Raw genomic sequence first — 19,826 nt, 5'->3', positions numbered from 1 at the left:
TCTAGGACTTTCTCTTTTATTCTCAGTATTTTGTTACTTATTGCATGCTACCACCCAAGGCATCAAGGCAAAAACCAAATACGTTTTGTGGTGCACCCACATGGCAGGCTTCAAAATGGAAATAATATTTAAGTTAAACCTGTAAGATCAGATTTTTCTCTCCCCCCCACCAAACCTGGCAACATGGGCAGCTTTTGAAAACTTCAAAATAAGATCAAAGTTTGCCCAGCAAACTGAAGTCGTATGACCCAAAAAAAATTTTAAAAATTGAATCGCTTGTGTATTTTGTTTTAGAACATGTGACTCTTTTAGTGGAGGTAAAAAATAATCCTGAACAGCAATCATTTAGATTTCCAGGTGTGAAACTTTATTGAACATTTTAGTTGATAGTTGCTTGTCAGTTTCTGTTACTCTACTTTGCTGACATCGGGGAGTCGGAAAAATGGGACCGCTTCTTTATCCTCAACCCTGCTTAAAGTTTTCTTTCATCATGCTTACATTTAGCAACAAATTCTTCCTTTTGCTGAGTTGATGATTCTTGCTTAGCTATTTCAAAGTGAGACATTCTGAGAGGCCCTTAATAAAGTCCTTCCAATATGAAAAAAAAAATTCTTAACCAAAAGGCCTAGCAAAAGACGGTTTACTCAAGAGATACTACCATGTCTTCGGTGGGGGGGTTGGACTAGACGATTTACAAGGTCCCTTCCAACTCTTAATCTGTAAATAAGAGCTTAGAAAGTTGAGGAGTAATTTCAATCAACTAGGTGGATGTCAGGTTGCAGGATCCCCTTCCAGCATTGCCATTGCTACCATAATTCTACCATAATTCTAAAAGCTGCAAAATTTGATTTTTCTGACACTGAATTCTCTTGTGTTCCCCTTGATGAGAACGGTTCCTACAGAGACTTGGTAGGTTGCACTTGCTTCAGAGTCTGAATCTAGGGTGCAGAATAAGTACAGGAGAAGTATATTCTGCCAGAACCTTAAAGCTAGAGCTTAGTTCCTCAGGTTAATCTTGCCAGATTCTTTATGTGCATCAAATTCTTTTTCCAGCTGGGAAATTGACGTGATAGTGGGCATGTTCCTCAGTTTCCAGGCTGGAAGGGTATTCTAGCTAAAACACAGTCTAGCAATGAAAATAATCACATGGATGTATTTCCTTCTCCTTTTTTTCTTTTTTTTCTTTTTTTTTCTTTTTTGAGGCTATAAAACTAAACAGCTAAAATCCATTCTAAAAATTAATTCATATTTTGCCAAGCAACACTGTTCAGTTATGACTTCCTTCTGCAAGTTCCTATCCTTTCTGCGGTTACAGATGAGAAACTAAGCATAACATCCACTGGAAAAGGCAGAAATAGACTAAACACTGTTTATATGTAAAACAAGTTCGAAATTATAACACAAAGGACAATTGTAGATGATGCCTACCAATGACTTCCACCAGCTGAAATTGCTTTTAGATAATAATAAGTTTCATTTGCATAAAAGATAAATATAAATCCCAACTGGACAATCCCACAAGGACCTAACTGGTTGTTTTGTTTAATAACCTACACAAAATATATATAGCTGTGAATTTCCCAGCAATTCTTACTTAGCAGCATCAGTCTCTAAATGGCAAAAATGAAGCCATTAATAAAACTTCAGTAAATCCTTACAAAGCAAAATATTTGGATTTGTGAGAAAGAAAAAAATTCAAGCTATTTTGTTGGGCTTTGCCAGCTACAGATTTTGTTCACAGTTTCAAAGATCTGAATGTGCAATTGAACTGAGTGCGGTTTCTATCATCTGATGAATCAAATCAAATGAAAGAAGCCCAAGTTTGATTCTTAGGATTAAAAAAAAATCTAGGATTTTCCTTATTGTTCAGTATTAAGAGAAGATCCTATGGAATCCTCTGTTAACCTCTAGACTGCTCAATATTGCATCTATGGAGATTTTCAGTCATCCAGGTCATGGTTATCCCAAAGGTGGGTTTTTTAAGAGGCAACTTGACTTTCTTTGTTTTTCTTTGACTTCGTTTCACTTCTCATCCAAGAAGCTTCGTCTTCAAAGTCTTCAAAGAAAAACCAGAAAGTCCAGTTGCCTCTTGAAAAAGCACCTCTGGGATGCTCAATACTGTTTTTCAGTAGCATATATCTTCCTACTTAACAACTCCTTGTCCTAAATTGACTGCCAATTTATAAAGTTTGTACCAAAAAGTTTGAAATGGGCCTAATGAAGAAGAGCAACAGAGAGAAGCTTTTGGTAGCTAATACTACGGTATCAGTTCCAGAGTGACATTTTGCAGTATTGGCAAGAAGGTTGTTGCAATGACTTGAAAAGCAGCTGCAGTTGCATCCTGGAATACCTGATTTTATTTCATTGAACACAATTATTAAGTACTGTTCTGCAGTTTGTATGGTAAAACATTATATCTCTTCTAATATTTTTTAGATATTTTAGGACAATTGTATTTTTTTTCCTTTTTATCCAAATTAGTTGTTGTTTTTGTGTTTTATTTGCTGATCTATTACCAAATAAAGATTGATTGATTGATTGATTGATGATTGATGTTGTGTTTTGTTTCTAAACTCCAGAGGCATCATTATGGATTCAAATAAGAAAATGCTACGAAATTGAGATTCCAATTGAAGGAGGAAAAATCAAATTAACATAATGTTTAAATGCAGTTAGGCTGAGAAATGCTTCCAAAACAATTTTTTTTTTAGACAGTAGGATTTAGATGGAGTTCGTTTCAGCCATTTTTGGCATCACTTTTTAAAATTTGTAGCAGAACATTTTACATACGGCACTTTTGGAAGGGAAATATCAAAGACATTTTTGATGGTTTACTTAAGCAGTGCTTTTTGTCAAATCTTTGTGAAAATAATTGGGAAAATCAATCTTTTATAAAGAATCCTATGACTTTTTACTGGCCTGAGTTTAAATTCTAAATTTAAATTTTAAACTTTTAATGGTAATTTTATTGGGTATTTTTATGGTCAATCGACGATTTTAATTTGGCCTTTTATTGAATAAGTTTTTTAATGGTTATTTTAATATGTATATTAATTGTTTTAAATGAAGGCTGTACACCGCCCTGAGTCCTTCGGGAGAAGGGCGGTATAGAAGTTTGATAAATAAATAAATAAATAAATAAATAAATAAATAAATAAATAAATAAAATAAAACTTTCTGTGTCTGTTGCCTTAATTTAAATTGAGGCAATATAAAAATGTTTCAATTTTTAATGTTACTGGCAAGATTTTTCATTGTTATTAAAACTTACCATATCTTGAATTAATGATATCTAGAAATGTGGGAAATTGCTTTATATGAAAAATTAACAGAAGAGCTCTGAAAAACTCTAAAATAAAAGTCAAATTCAGTCAAAATGAAAAACCACTGATTAGCTATATTAATAAAAACTGTCTAGATAAGTTTAAAATGAGGAACGAAATGTTGGCATTCTCAGATCTGTCAGAGATCCTAGCAGGATAATTAATAGTTACATTTTGCCCTGAAAATCTTTTCAATCAGAATTTCACTATAATCTAGATTAAACAAATTTTATAATTTTCAGGTAATGAAAATGTACATTCAGAGTTGCTGTCAAAAGATCACAGCGGCTAAAAAAAACATGTAAAGTAAATTTTATGTACATGAGATGCAATTATAAAACAAAGTCTATTTGTAATAACAATAAATGCTTTCAGATTGCAGTATCTCAATAGTAAATTATCAATATTAAAAAATTGCATAATTTTTGAAAGTTACAAACTCTAAAAAAACTTTGGACTCCAGGCAATGGAACAACACCGTTCTAGCTTTTCTATAAACTTAACAGGCTTCATATGCTATATAAGAAAACTAAATTAAACAGTTGACATAGAATCCTCTGATCTGTTTGTTTTTATATTCCAAATTCTCATTCTAATTTGGTCATCTTTTTTTCCTAAGCATGCACTAAACAAAAGTTTCAGATAATAAACTTTATTCCTTTTAAATAGTACAAACCACTGGCTAAAGCAATTAGCTTTGTTCTTTGTTTTTCATAAGGTGGATTATTATGTACAAATTGATATGCATGGTTTCATTTTAAAGCAAAATTGCTTTTAAAATTTTAGAGACACCTATGTCTCATATAACTGGGGCTGCAGCAGGGGTGAAATCCAGCAGGTTCTGACAGGTTCTAGAGAACCAGTAATGGAAATTTTGAGCAGTTCAGAGAACTGGCAAATACCACCTCTGGCTGGTCCCAGGGTGGGGTGGGAATGGAGATTTTGCAATATCCTTCCCCCAGGTGTGGGGAGGGAATGGGGATTTTGCAGTATCCTTCCCCTGCCACACCCACCAAGCCATGCCCACAGAACCGGTAGTAAAAAGAAATTGGATTTCATCACTGGGCTGCAGCCTCTGAAGATTTCGTTAGAAGTTTATTGAACTCAGTGTGTCTGATTCTCCATTCAATAAGCAGAGGATCACAGCCCACACATCATTTCAAGAGCATGAGCTACCTGTTGCATGCGTACTCCACATTTTGAACCATACCTTTCAAAATCAAAACCCTCCCCCTGAAGAAAGAGGCATTTCCAAAGTTTAACCTAAACTTCAGAAATCTCTCTCTCTGCAGTAAAAGAGCGGCGCTTAAAAAGAGAGTCGGAGACAGTCTCCTGTGTAAACATGGAAGCACTTAAGCCTACATGATTTCTTTGGGAACCACAACCAACAAGAAGCTTAATCGAGAACACAGAGCTAGCAAAAAAAACAACACATGCCTAAAATCCTTGCACACCTTTGTACTTTATCATCAAAGGCAGCACCCTCCCTGCAAGCCTCTCGCTGATTAGCATTACACTAATTCCAGAAATTGCACAGGTGGCTTTCCCTGTAGCTTGGTTGCAACTAGACTCTGTCCCAATTTAGTCTCATTTTCCAAAAGCCAGTATGCTAACACACTTCACATTTTCAGGATCAAAGAGAAGATTTCATTTTTGGTATTGCTTTGTAATGCAAGACTTTTAAATAGGATGTCTACTTCATCTTTTCCATGTCCAACTCTCTTATTTCTGGCAGCTGGCAGCACTGATAAAGGTGGGGGGTTTCTTTCTTTTTATTTAGAAATACCATAAGCTGCAATGCACATCTTCATTTTCCTATCTGGAAACTAGGTGGTTTTAGCTCTCAACAGGTAACATTACAAGCTTACTGAATGATTATTGAAGCTTAAAAAAAACCCTAAGAAATATTAGTTACTGTAGAGCCAAAACCTCTTTATATATTTTTAATTTAATTCTAATCATGTTCTGCATCAAAAATATTAATTTTGATGACTAATCTTAGGCATTCCATTTCAAAACTTTTGGAATAGAACAAAATATGAAATGAAAAAGTTTTTAATGCTTATGTTATATTAGAGGATTAAATGTACGCAGTTCACAATAGCAGAAAAATGCTATTTTTGAATCATTATGTAGTATTTCTCCAACACTGAAATTCACTGAGATTTGAGTGACTCACACCCTGATTGCATTTCAGAGGGCCTTAAAGTCCAGACTCTGGACTTGGGTGGCTTAGAAGCCATGGTGGTGCAGTGGTTAGAATGCTACCTCTGCTCACAGCCAGGAGTTTGATCCTGACTGGCTCAAAATTGACTCAGCCTTCCATCCTTCTGAGGATGGTAAAATGAGGGCCCAGATTGTTGGGGACAATATGCTGATTCTGTATACCACATAGAGAGTACTGTAAAGCATTATGGAACAGTATATAAATCTATTTGCTATTGCTATTGGATAGATGGGTCATCTTGTCTGATATATGTTTGGCATTGTTGACTGAATTCAAATATAATAAACAAACAAATAAATAAATCTGCTCTGACTGGCTCCCAACATGCAAACCCAAAATGATTCTCTTGGCTGGGAAGCCATTGACAACTTAATGACAGCGTCCATTGGAGTTAGGTGGCTCTAATGAATTTGAATAAAGAAAAAAAAAATAAGACAACACATCACCAGCAGCCTTGCTTAAGCAAGGTCTAAAGTCCTAGGATATTATGACTTGGTGGCCAGCAAAAAGTTGAAAACAATTTCTTGGCAATAATGAACTTTTTTTCTTTATGTTTCTCTCGAATAACCTGAGCCAGGTTGAGATAGACATAGGAAATAGAACTCATAGTTTTGCTACTAGAAGAAAAAAAGAAAGAAAAAACTATTAAAGCCACATAAGAAGCAAATTTAAGGGAGGCGGTGGCTCAGTGACTAAGAAGCTGAGCTTGTTGAGCTAAAGATTAGCAATTCAGAGGTTCGAATCCCTAGTGTCGCGTATCGGGGTGAGCTCCCATTACTTGTCCCAGCTTCTGCCAACCTAGCAGTTAAAAGCACATAAAAAATGCTAGTAGAAAAATAGGGACCACCTTTGGTGGGAAGGTAACAGCATTCCGTGCGCCTTTGGCGTTTAGTCATGCCGGCCACATGACCACGGAGATGTCTTTAGACATTCAATGCTGGCTCTTTGGCTTTGAAACGGAAATGAGCACCGTCCCCTAGAGTCGGGAACAACTAGCACATATGTGCAAGGGAAACCTTTACCTTTAAGAAACAAATTTAGTGATCTGTCTTTGCTTTTGTCTGCAATTTACAACATAAAATTCTCCTTAGTGAAACTATAACCTGTTTTAATTTCTTTTCCATGGGAAGGTCATTTACTGTATACGCATTACAATCCGGAGAGATGGGAAGCATTATCCAGTCTGAACACAAAACTCAAATGGATTACATCTCAAAACACCATTCCAAACTGAATACGCCACACCATATAATTTAAGAGGCCAACCTGGTGGAAGCATTATAAAATGTATCCTCCTTATCCAAACAGCTCCTTCAGATGTATAGTCTACATGCAGCTTTAAACATTGTGCTCTACTTCAAAAGCAAAACCAGTCACCTCTGAAACAGCATTTGTGCAGCGTATGTGCTGGCAGCAAACAACATATGGCAAATGGGAAACACCCTTTGTAATCACAAAGATTTTCATGGCAGGAGTTTGTAAAGAACATTGTTCTCAGACATGCAATCCCATCAGAGTTCAAGGTGAATGAAAAATAAAGCAAAACGAGGAACACCAAACGCAGGTCTTAATTCCAGCATGTCTGGAGATTCATGATATAGCTGGAGAGGTCCCCATGCTGCTATTTTCCTTAGCTGAAAATATCAAAATAAGGAAATAAATAATATGGGCAAAAGAGCTTAAACATGAGCTTAGAATTTAACCCTGTTAAATTTGATCCTTTAACTTTCAAATAGTTAAAAAGAAGCAGTTCTTATAAAAGAAGAAAAATAGTAAGAATATTTGCAACCTGCTTTACAATTTTGAGGCACATGCATGCTCCAAGAAGTAAACATAATATCCAGTGCTTCACAGAATTATTTCTCTATATTGCAAAGGGCCAAAACAATACAAAATTACAGAGATTTACCAAAACAGGCTTATAAGTGACTGGTGAAAGGATTAAAAGTCTCCTGAAATGTGAAATGTATGAATGACAAGCTGACAATTCACGCCGTGGCTATAATTCTCCATCCCTATTAGCAATAGTTAAATACCCTCTAGAGCAAATCAGAGTAACTATGTTACCAAATTATCTCAATGATGTTAATATTGGGGTGAAATGGAGTTGTAGAGGCTGCTTTAAAAACCACCCCTGCACCATTACACTTTGTTGTAAACCACCCAAAGTCACTTTGTGAGACGAGCAGCGTAGAAAAGTAATAAACAATGAACAAGCAAACAAGCAAACAATTACAGTTATCCAGAGGCATTAATTGAAGGGGGGGAATACAATTACAATAAGCATCAGCAACAGTAGGCAGATATAATTTAAGTCCATTGAAAGTAGCATTTTTATGGAAAGCACATTCATTTTCACAGGATTTATTTTCTAAATTCAATTGGAGGCAATCCAGTCACTGTTGTGCTAATGTAACATTAACAAGGACAAGCTTTGCAACCTTACAACCATAACTAGAAGATATTAGAAGATGTTGTAGGTTACTACCGAGTTCTAGTTACTGAAAAAAATGACAGAATTCATCTGGGTATGAAGCTCTCATCTAACCAAACCTTGGTTGTGCTAAAGGAATGGCAGGGCAATGCAAAACAGATATAACAGATATAAGTCTGATTCTTAATAACTCAAGTATCTAAATTAGAAATAAAAGTTTAACCCCAATTTCCGAATACCTTCAAGTGCTTCTTTTCAACTTATCCCATAAAAAAAGAGTGATTGCCTATTGCCCTTATGGAAAACTGAAAGGGAAATTAAGCTAAGAAAGGGAAATTCCCCTCTCAATTTAAACTAAGTAGAATTTCCCTTTACCCTAAAATCTGAGGGAATTGTTTAAAAGATAGGGATTTTAACATGCCAGTTTAGTCCTTCTTGATAAATGCTAAGACCGCGAAAATCCCTTGAAAGGGTGGTATGGAAGCACCTCTTTTTCAATTGTTAAAGCAGCCATGTCTTTTTCCAGACTGATGTTACAATGTTACAAAGCCACATTGTCATGGAGACAGAACCAGGATCAGTTTTGATAAATAGCTGGGCAAATCTGGACAATTTGTAAATGCCTCATAACTCTTTGAAAACATTTGCATAGCCAATACAGACCAATAAATGTATTTTGCTCAGTTTTGACCTAGCATGTTGTGTGAGAATTGGGATTTATTCAGTAAACCTGAATAGGTTTAGTGCTCTATGTAAACCCAATGACTGTTGTTTCATTTGAACCAGGCAATTGATGCCATCGTTCTATTGAAAGTAGAAAACAAATAATATAGAGAGGGAGAGTCCAGAGTTTTTCATATCAGATTAACCAGTGGTTTAGCATTACAGAACAAATAGGCTTTCATAGCTGCCTCCATTTTCACAGTTATTTAGAAGAAAATAGCTTGCATTGATTTTCAATTATTTATAGTACCTTCAAAGCCATTTATAGAAATGTACATTGGGTCTTAGAATCTTCTACGAGGACTCAAGAAATGTCATCCCTTCAGGATAGACTAGACAGGAAACCAATGCCATGTAGCTAGCCCATCTGCTGGTATGTCGGCTACTGCCAGAAAAATGTACTGATAATGATTTACTGGCCAATGAAGAAGAAGAAGAAGAAAAGAAGAAGGAGGAGGAGGAGGAGGAGGAGGAGGCAACAAAATTATAAGATAGCTAACAAGAAATAATGGCTGGAAATAGAAGACTATTTTTCCTCTTCTCATCCAACTTATATTGAATTTAAACTTGGGAAAGATGCTGTTAGAGGAATATGCCATCATCTGCAGTGTTCATCTAAATTCTTCTTCTATCCATCAAGATGAACCTTTTTTCTTTTTAAAAGAGACTCAAGAGGTCAGGATCTAGACCAGAATGTGGAGTCAAGAGCAGAATATTTATCTGCATGATTTCCATGTGGAAAGTCTGTTGAAAGTTTGAAGAAGGAAAGGCATAATGGAGTTTTGCGATGTAGAAACGAACAGCCAAGAATCAAGAAAGCGTTATTTTATAAGGAAATTTCCTTTTTATAAAATAGTTTAACAATTCTATTTCAGCTTTTTTTCCCCTTTGTTTTAAATTCCTTTCTGAACTAGATGAAAATGATAGATTCCACGCTTTATGTTAATCCATCACTTATTAAACTATTGATGGATTTCTGAATGATAATTGGCTGGATTCAGATATTGTCTTAAGTAACAATATTCAATTTTCTGAACTCAGAACCAAATGGTTCAGCAACCCTAAATGGATAAGTTATTCCATAACACTGTATAGCCACAATCTGGTAAGAAAAAGAAGTATAACTTATTTGAGCTACATTTTCTTCGAGGTTAAATTACTGTATTTTAGATGTAAATGTTCCATTATTTAATGCAGTAATGTGAGTGGGTAGGGGAATAGTAAAAATCTATTGTTTTTCTTTCTTTCCCATTACTCTTTTTAATGTAAACTTATCCCTGCAGTCAGATAAAAAAGTTCTGTCATTCAGATAATATGAACTGAATTTAATTATACACAAGACACATTTGTTTCTCAGAGTCTCATTCTATTCATTGGATTGGAGAAGTCTGTGGAAGATCATGTCCAATATATTCATGAATCCTTTGAGAGATTTCACATTTTAGAAGCTGAAACCATCTGTTCAATTTAATACTCAGTATAGGATGAGATCCAGAAAGGAACACACACACACACACACATATACACAGAGAGAGAGAGTTTGTGGACGCACACCTATGTTTCCATCAAAATTCACTATTAGAAATTTACTTCGAAAAAACAGTGCCCCGCTTTGAACTTTGACAGAAAAATCCCATTATGTTTGTCTCCCTCCATGTTTGGCTGGCTGTCTGTCTGTCTGTCTGTCTGTCTGTCTGTCTGTCTGTCTGTCTGTCTGTCTGTCTGTCTATCTATCTATCTATCTATCTATCTATCTATCTATCTATCTATCCATCCATCCATCCATCCATCCATCCTCTTTCTCTCTCTCTCCTACCTTTCTATCCAACTATCTATCTATCATTTATCATCTAGCTATCATCTTCCCCTACTGCCTCAGCAATGGGTTTCTGTGAAAACTCAATTTGCTCCTTGACCTTGGACAAAGTTAAAAATTATTTTGAGGGATTTTTTTAGGGCAGATCTGAAAAAGTAAGCGAAGTTAGTTAGAGGAATAATCTATACCAAAAAAAAAAAAAAAAGATTTTGGGAAAGACTTGAAAGTTGGGTTCTTGACTGCCTTTGTTGTATGTTTCTGATCAAAAAGATACTGTAGGTTCTTATTCATTACTCTGGTTTCCCCAAAATAAGACATCCCCTGATAATAAGCCCAATCGTGCTTTTCAGCGCATGGCAATAAGGCCAAGCACTTATTTCAGGGTTCAAAAAAATACAACAGGGTCTTATTTTCAGGGAAACACAGTAGCTTGGGAAAACATTTGAACAGGGATAAATATCATGTGCAGCTATCATTCTGCCATGCCAGTTTTCACTTTCATAAAATAAGATTAAGTTAATATCTCATGTGACATTTCTTTTAGCCTTACACCTCAGTGTCCAGTCAATCAACATTTTATGGCTACTATTAGAAAATCTTTCCTACATAAAAATAGTTTTAAAGGCTTATGTTTAAAAACCGACTAAAACTGAATTTATTTTCTCTATCTATGTATCTATCATCTAGACAATTCAACAATCACAGTTTCCTGGGAATTGAATAATTCAAAGCACTGAATGAAAAACAAACCTAATCAACAAAAAGAACAATAGCACAGGGGGGGAAATGAAGAGTAACAACAATGATATTGTCAATTCTGAAGGGTCCTTTCAGTGGAAGCCACCATTTGTTTTGCCTTTAGCATTTTATTAAAAGCGTGTTTTGTTAAAACAGGTAGTCCTTGACTTAACCACTTCATTTAGTGACCATTTGAAGTTACAGCAGCATTGAAAAAAGTGACTCATGACCATTTGTCACACCTATATCCATTACAGCATCCCCATAGTCAGGTGCTCAAAATTCAGATGCTTGGCATATTTATGACAACTGTCATATTTATGACAGTTGCAGTATTCCAGGGTAACGAGATCACCTTTTGTGACTTTCTGACAAGCAAAGTCAATGGGGAAGCCAGATACTTAACAACTGTGTTACAAACTAAACAACTGCAGTGATTCACTTAACAACTGTGGCAAGAAAGGTCATAAAATGGGACAAAATTCACTTAACAACTGTCTTGCTTAGCAACAGAAATTTTTGCATAAATCAAGGATTACCTATATTCTATTTTGTGTTTTAAGTCTTTGTATATTAAAATGAGGGGGGGGAAATCCATTGATCTAAAATATGTGATTAAAATTAACCCACTATTAGCCACACTGATGTTAACCACTTTTACATCCAGTGGGTCTAGAAGCTAAGCTCAGTCAGTGCTCATTAGTACTCAGATGGAAAACTACTGTACTGAAGAACTAAAAAGGAATAGGGCTTGATTGGGAAATTTAAAAAATTCTGAAATAAGACAAATGCAAATCTAAAGTCTGTATTACATTTAAAGCCACATCTTAAAATATTGATTTCACCTGAATTATGAACTATGGCCACTAACATATATATATATATCCAGTCATGGCATATAATCAACTACTAACAGCAGGAACTATGTCCAATATTAATAAAAATAACTTTGAGGACATATGCTACTTAATTTATACTTTAGCAATAAATGTACTTTAGTCTATGTTTTAGACAGAAAAGGATGCCAATGTCCTAGCTTAAATGAAAAATGTCTTATATTGTGACCTGGTTGGTGGAAACACATTTTGATCTACATTTCAGAAGATTTGGAAAAGGAATGCTGATAGGAGGAGGATGGAGGGATGGAGGGGGCAGGTTCTGGAATAAACAAGATGGAATACTGTAAATTACATTGGAAACTACTGGCAAAACTATTGGCAGTTTTGCCTAAATTAGATATGGGTTTCAGCAGGTTCTGACCAGTTCTGGAGAACCGGTAGCGGAAATTTTGAGTAGTTCGGACAACCGGTAGTAAAAATTTTGACTGGTCCTGCCCCCATCTATTCTCTGCCTCCCGAGTCCCAGCTGATCGGGAGGAAATGGGGATTTTGCAGTAACCTTCCCCTGGAGTAGGGTGGGAATGGAGATTTTACAGTATCCTTTCCCCTGCCACACCCACCAAGCCATGCCCACCAAACCATGCCACGCCCACCAAGCCACACCAACAGAACTGGTAGTAAAAAATTTTGAAACCCACCACTGGTCTAAATGTGTTATAAAGGTAATCAAAATTAAAATGTGTTTCTGTCTATGCATGCAGAGATAGATGCTGATCGTCACTCTCTTAAGTCTTGAGAAAATCTGTACATGCACAACTTAATTGTTAAATTCCTTTAGTATCATTTTTAGTATTAATTAAAAGAGCTGAGGTGGTGCAGTGGTTAGAGTGCAGTACTGCAGGCTAATTCAGCTGACTGCTAGCTGCAGTTCAGCAGCTCAAATCTCACCAGCTCACGGTTGACTCAGCCTTCCATCCTTCCAAAGTGAGTAAAATGAGGACCCAGATTGTTGGGGGCAACATGCTGACTCTATAAACCGCTTAGAGAGGGCTGTAAAAGCACTATGAAACAGTATGTAAGTCTAAGTGCTATTGCTATTGCTAATTTTAATTCATGCTTTTCAAAAACTTTTCAAAACTTAACATGCCAGTTGTCCCTGGCATTGTATTTTTATATTATTCCTGTTTTTGTTTCTGTTTGACAAATTATAATAAATAAAATAAATAAAATAAAATAAGCTTATATTGTGTTTTACATTTTAAAATTGGGTAGCTCTCCTGAATACTCAGCAAATGAAAAAAACAAATATATGTTAAGGCATACAACAGCTTAGAACAGCAGCATAGAAAAGAAATTCTTAATAATATTTTGTAATCCTTGAGAAAGAAGAGTTTTATCATTATCATCAGTGTGATATAAAAACAAATTCAGTCACATGAACAAAAAATGTCTCTTTTAAAATGCATTGTTTGGCAGAGGATGTGGAAAATAATCACAAATTAGTAACATATAAGGTGGGTGTTGTAATGTAAAACTCATAGTACCTTGATAATTTTTCAATAATCATTTTTGTTGAAACTTTCTTGTGGCTGTACCAGAAATAAATTTGCTTTCTGGCTCCATAAAAGTTCTGAGTCAAGTTTTTATACACAAATATTCATAAGATTTTTCTGCATTTCCTGCAACAAACATTGGTGTTATTTTACTTTCTATATTACCTCTTATTTGCCATTAGTCCAAAGATAAGTAGCTGAGATGCAGATGGTGCGATTAATGAATGAATCAGTAATTAAATTAAATGGTATAATTAAATGGAAGTCAAGGAAAATTAATTGGAAAACATCATAAGCAAGCAAGTCCTGAAATTTATTTGGAAGAACATGACAATATAACATGGTGAGTTTTGATTATTTTGTTTAATGATACCCATCTATCTATTTTTTAGAACTACTGGCATTTTTTATGCCTGATAAAATTAAAATACTGGAATGTATCCTGAATGCACCATTAAACATAAAGATAAACATAAACATAAAGATAAGTGAAAATTTTCTATCTGATAATTCAGAAATGAATAGCTGTTGTGCCCTAACACAGACAAAACCCACATTTTCTATCCTAGCCTTGTAGATCACTTCTCAGAACATTGGCTCATGAGCCAAAGCTGACTCTTGGTTGACTCTTGTAGTCATAGTTAGGGTTAAGGTTACAACTACATGTAGTCCATGTGGCTTTCTTGCCAACAATATAGAACAGGGGTGTCAAATTCGATTTCATTAAGGATTTCATCAGGGTTCTGTTTGATCTTGGGTGGATGGGTGGGCATGGCCAGGTGGGCATGGCCAGCTCGACGTTACTCATCAAGGGTCTGTTTTTGGCAGCAATGGCCTTCTGCAGCTTCTGCTAGCGAAAACGGAGCTCGGGGAGGCCACGCATGGCCCATCCAGGTTCCGTTTTTGGCCAAAATGGCCTCCTGCAGCCCTCTGCTAGCAAAAACAGAGGCCTGGCGGGCCATGCACAGCTTCTCCAAGCTTCTCCAAGCTCTGTTTTCATTTGCAGAGGCACCATGGGCCGGTCCTTTGCTGCTTCCAGGGCCACTCCGCGGGCCAAATCTAAGACTCTGTGGGCTGGATCTGGCACCTGGGCCTCGAGTTTGACACCCCTGATATAGAAGTATTTTGCAGTTGCCTTCTTTTAGCCCCAGAACTTTCTTGTGGTCTCTTATCCAAGTATTAATCATATGCAATCCTGTATAGCTGTTAACTCAATGCAGTCCAGGTAGATCCATGTAACTGAACATCACCATAATATTTTTCAACTCTGTAGAATTGCATAGGATATGTTACAATGGAAAAGATGTTCTTTTATGTACACCGAGAGCATATGCACCAAGACAAATTCCTTGTGTGTCCAATCACACTTGGCCAATAAAAAAATTCTATTCTATTCTATTCTAGTCTAGTCTATTCTATTCTATTCTATTCTATTCTATTGCCATCCTTTAGTGGTAATAGAAAATTGATCAGTGAAGATCACTATCTCAGTTTGCTTGTTTCTCATTCACAAGATGTACCCATTACCACAGTTAGAAATTACAATAATCAAGCACTGCATCCAAATATAAAATAAAATAGTTTCTCACCCTTCAAAACAAAACTGGAACTTTGGTTTATAGGAACCGGTTATGCCCATATGCCTTCCTCATCATCCTGCCAGCCAGACAGTAGGAGGTAGATTGAAGTTTTAGCATTGGAATAAAAGAAGAAACAATTAGTTACCTCAGTGCCATTGAAGATCTATTAATCTTTGATGATGAAAGTTCAGGTTCTCAAACACATTGGAATGAAATGTAAGCAACAACTATTTTCCTTCCTAGAATTTTTCCCACACAGGCAGGTTCCATGATCAATCAAGTATTGATCATTTCAAAAGGCACAAATCCAAAAACATAGTGAAACATGGCTTGAACAGAGTTGTAATTTTGCATCCAAAATATATTATGAACCTGAATAGATAATAAAAGAAGATAAGTTCATAACTCTTTCAGAAAGCACATTGCTAACTATACCTATCAGTATTATGATCTTCCATTGGTCTTATTTCTGAGGAGGATATAATTTTTTTTACTTAACATGATGATTTAAATAAATATATCAGTAAGTATTTTAATGAATAATTTTAGTTTTGTATAGCACAGAAATATAGTGATGACCAAAAGAGACAATTTACTGAGGCAAATAAACAAACAGAAATAAAATCTTCCAGCTGGAAGGGACTTTGGAGGTCTTCTAGTCCCCCACTGTTCAAGGCAGGAGTCCTTATTCTATTACACATAGGTCGTTGTCCAATCTTTTCTTGAAAATCTCCAGCGATGGAGCATCCGTGACTCTGGGTTGTAAGCTGTTCTATTGATTAATTGTTCTCACTGTTAAGAAATTTCTCCTTAATTCCAGGCTGTGTCTCCCCTGACAAGCTTCCACCCATGCTCCTCAGATGCTTTGGAGAATAAATCAACTCCCTCTTCCCATGACAGGCATTTCAAGTATTGGAAGATGGCTATCATGTCTCCTTCTCTTTGTTAGACTAAACATATACCTAGTTCCCTTAGCCCTTCATTCTACAATTTAGCATCCAAACCCCTGCACTCTTTCTAGGGCCTCAGCATCTTTTTGTATCATGGTGGCTAACTGGCTTCCTGATACAGCTGTATGTCTCCTTCCTCACACATATCCTTTGACTCCAAATGCTTCCTCTATGTCTAAAGATGAGAGGGAACAAGTGAGGGACGGAGCAGAGGCAGCAACGATGGTGCAGCCCTAAAGAGTGTACTTTTATAGAAACTGTGAATCTGAAGGGACTTTGACTGATATGAAGCATGCCACATTTCTCTCAAGATGCCAACAATTTTCTGCTCCAAGTGCAATGTTATGAGCTTCTTTGCATGTAGTTCCAAAATTTTACATAACCATTTAGCATTTATTCAGAATGTATTTATTTAGAATAAATTCTGTTCCAGACTACCCTAACATGAATGGGATCCTGATTGTTATTATTTTTTGCTTGAATTAAATTGAAAATTTACTTCCACATATACAATTACCTTGCTTTTCCTCTTTTTGTAAGGATTTTATTTTTATGTATGTAACATAAAATAGAAACTGCCATAATAGTATTAGTGGGTAGAATTAAATTAGTGCGGTTTTGAAAAAAAAGAATTTTCTGGCTGAGAGATTACTTGATTTAAAAAGAAAAGGAAAGAGAAAAGAAAGATGGCTTGAAAATGCCTGCTTTTCCAGGATAAATCTGTTGAACACATTTAGATAAAGGAATTACTGTGTTCAATATTAATGGTCATGGATTCTACTGAATTTTTCTCAGGCAGATGGTAATTGTTCTATTCTAATTCTCCTGTCTGGATTACAAGTGCAGTCAGATGTTAAATAATTTCCCAGGATGGGATCAAGTCTTTCTAAGCTGTGAACACTCTCTTTCTGGAATGTTTGCCATGCAACATCATATTGTCTCTTCTCATTGAAAACAGGTGGAGTATGTTTTCTCTAAGGAAATGGTTAAATGCTCTATTCTTTTTCACCTGTTCAAGTAATTCTTCAGAAAACAGTGTAAGCTACTGGTAAAAATAATGCACATATTAGATGATGAAAATGTTGTTCATCAAGCATTCTTCAGTAAGAGGGAAGATAAAGATTCCCTCTAGATTAGGTCACTTCTATCTATCTATCTATCTATCTATCTATCTATCTATCTATCTATCTATCTATCTATCTATCTATCTATCTATCTATCATCTATCTATCTATCATCTATCTATTGTATCTCTATCTATCTTTCGATCTATCATCTGTGTGTGTATGTATAATGTATATGTATATATGTGTGTGTGTGTGTCTGTGTGTGTGTGTTTATATATATATATATATATATAGCATAGTGTAGCATATCATAATATTTTATATTGATAAAGATAGAATAAATTTAAAGGTAAAGATTTCCCTGTCCCTGTCTGACTCTAAGGCATGGTGCTCATCTCCATTTCTTGGCCAAGGGAGCTTGCATTGTCTGAAGACATTTTCTGTGGTCATGTGGCCAGCATGGCTATATGCCAAAGATGCATGGACTACTGTTAACTTCCCACCAAAGTGGTACTTATTAATTTGCTTACAGTTGTGTGCTTTTGAACTGCTAAGTGGGCAGGAGCTGGGACAAGTAGTGGGAGCTCACCCCATTGTGTGACACATGGGTCTCAAACCCAGGTTGACAAGTTCAGCATCTTTAACTGCTGAGCCTTATTAGCATAGTGTAGCGTAGTGTAGCGTAGCATAGCATAGTAAATAGTATAGTAGCATATACTATATTCCTAATAATACTATATATACTTCCTAATGAGCACTGATTTGTCTTGATGTTTAGCTATCCAAACAATAACCAAGTCCAGCCTTGTTTAGCTTTCTGAGATCAGCTAGGGTTATCCACAAGCAGTTCCCTTGCTGAGCAGGACCGAGTAGAAAACAAATAAATTTAGATGTTCTGTTAGGACAGAAAGAAAGATTCCCTTTCTAAAAACATTTGAAGAATTTCTTGTCCTTTGGAAAACTTCAGTAAAATGCCCATCTCAGTGTCTCTGGTCACAAATAGGATACAGAATCTGCCCACATCTTAGATGTTTTTCAAATAAAATACTTCTGGAATATTTGATAGGACCTAATATTAATTAAAAATGCCTTACAACACAATCATTACAAGTGTTCTGCTTCTTCTTCAGTAAAAAAAGCTTGCCTGACCAGACTTGTAATAGATGACTTTTATGTCCTTGAGCACAAAGAATTAACATCTCAACTTAAAATAAATCTAGTGAAAATAATGTACTCATCTTATGAAATAGTGTTTATTTTTTTTCTCCCAAAAAGCATGGTGTAAGGGAACTAGAATAAGGCATCCTATTCTTGTCTTCTTGTCTGCTGCCTGTAACTGGTGGTTTGAGCTGTCAGACATGTTACTACTGGCCCCAGGCCTGTGAAAGCTTTTCTACCACTTGCAGATGAATTTACTTTTTTTAACACAGTGATTGCCACACAAGGGATTTCGTTTCTCACTCACTGTGACCTGAAAAGACTCCAGTTTTCTATCATATATAGGACCTTTAAAAACAAAATCTCAGAAGGTGTTAATCTTCAATATACAAGAAACAATAAGGTCTGGAACCCATACCACATCTCTGACATTAATACAATCGAACGCATCCAGAAATATTTTACTAGAAGAGTTCTTTGCTCCTCCGAAAACAACAAAATACCTTATACCACCAGGCTTGAAATCCTGGGATTAGAAAATTTACAACTACGTCGACTTCAACATGACCTGAGTTAAACACACAAAATCATCTATTGCAATATCCTTCCTGTAAAAGACTACTTCAGCTTCAATCGCAATAATACAAGAGCAAACAATAGATTCAAACTTAATGTCAACCACTTCAAACTTGATTGCAGAAAATATGACTTCTGTAACAGAGTTGTTAACACTTGGAACTCATTACCTGACTCCATAGTCTCTACTCAAAATCCCAAAATCTTCAACCAAAAACTCTCTACTATTGACCTCACCTCATTCCTAAGAGGACTATAAGGGGCGTGCATAAGAGCACAAAAGTGCCTACCGTTCCTGTCCTATTGTTCCCTTTCATTATATCAAATTAACATAGCTGTTGCATACTTTTACTTATATATAACAGTATGTGTATACTGTTTGTGTATAACAGTATACACAAACATTGTCATAAATAAAAAACAACACATCATGAAATATATATATATATATATATATATATATATATATATATATATATATATATATATATATATATATATATATATATATATATATATATATATATATATATATATATGTTTTCTGAGGTTGTTTGGGTTTTCTCGCGTGTAAAATTGGAAGTGTCTTGGCGACGTTTCGATGAAGTCTCATTCGTCATCTTCAGGCTTCAGCTTCGTGCTTCTGGGAGCAATGTGTGATCGCAGCTGTTTCTTCCTTTTAACTGCTAGTGGGGGTTTGAACTGATTGGGTGGGAGCTTGGCTGTGCTCTGATTGGATGGGGGCTGGGGGTGTGTCCTGTGTTGGTGGGGGCTTGGTTGTGCTCAGTCTAGTCTGTGCTGCAGGGGGATTTGAGCTGGTGAGCTGCATAGCTGTTGTTTGG

At 35.8% G+C, this 19,826-nt stretch overlaps 1 protein-coding gene across 1 annotated transcript in view; it reads right to left on the bottom strand.

Annotated features, from left to right (window-relative positions):
- ERC2 (ELKS/RAB6-interacting/CAST family member 2) overlaps positions 1-19,826 on the bottom strand; it is a 617,452-nt gene that overhangs the window by 47,055 nt on the left and 550,571 nt on the right. The window contains exon 15 of the mRNA XM_058170468.1: positions 15,243-15,309. Within this exon, the coding sequence (XP_058026451.1) occupies positions 15,283-15,309 (27 nt within the window). The 3' untranslated portion in view covers positions 15,243-15,282. The remainder of the gene's footprint in view (positions 1-15,242; positions 15,310-19,826) is intronic.

Source organism: Ahaetulla prasina, chromosome 2 (genome assembly GCF_028640845.1).
Source record: "Ahaetulla prasina isolate Xishuangbanna chromosome 2, ASM2864084v1, whole genome shotgun sequence".
Lineage (NCBI taxonomy): Eukaryota > Metazoa > Chordata > Lepidosauria > Squamata > Colubridae > Ahaetulla > Ahaetulla prasina.
This window is presented reverse-complemented; position numbering and strand designations above follow the sequence as displayed.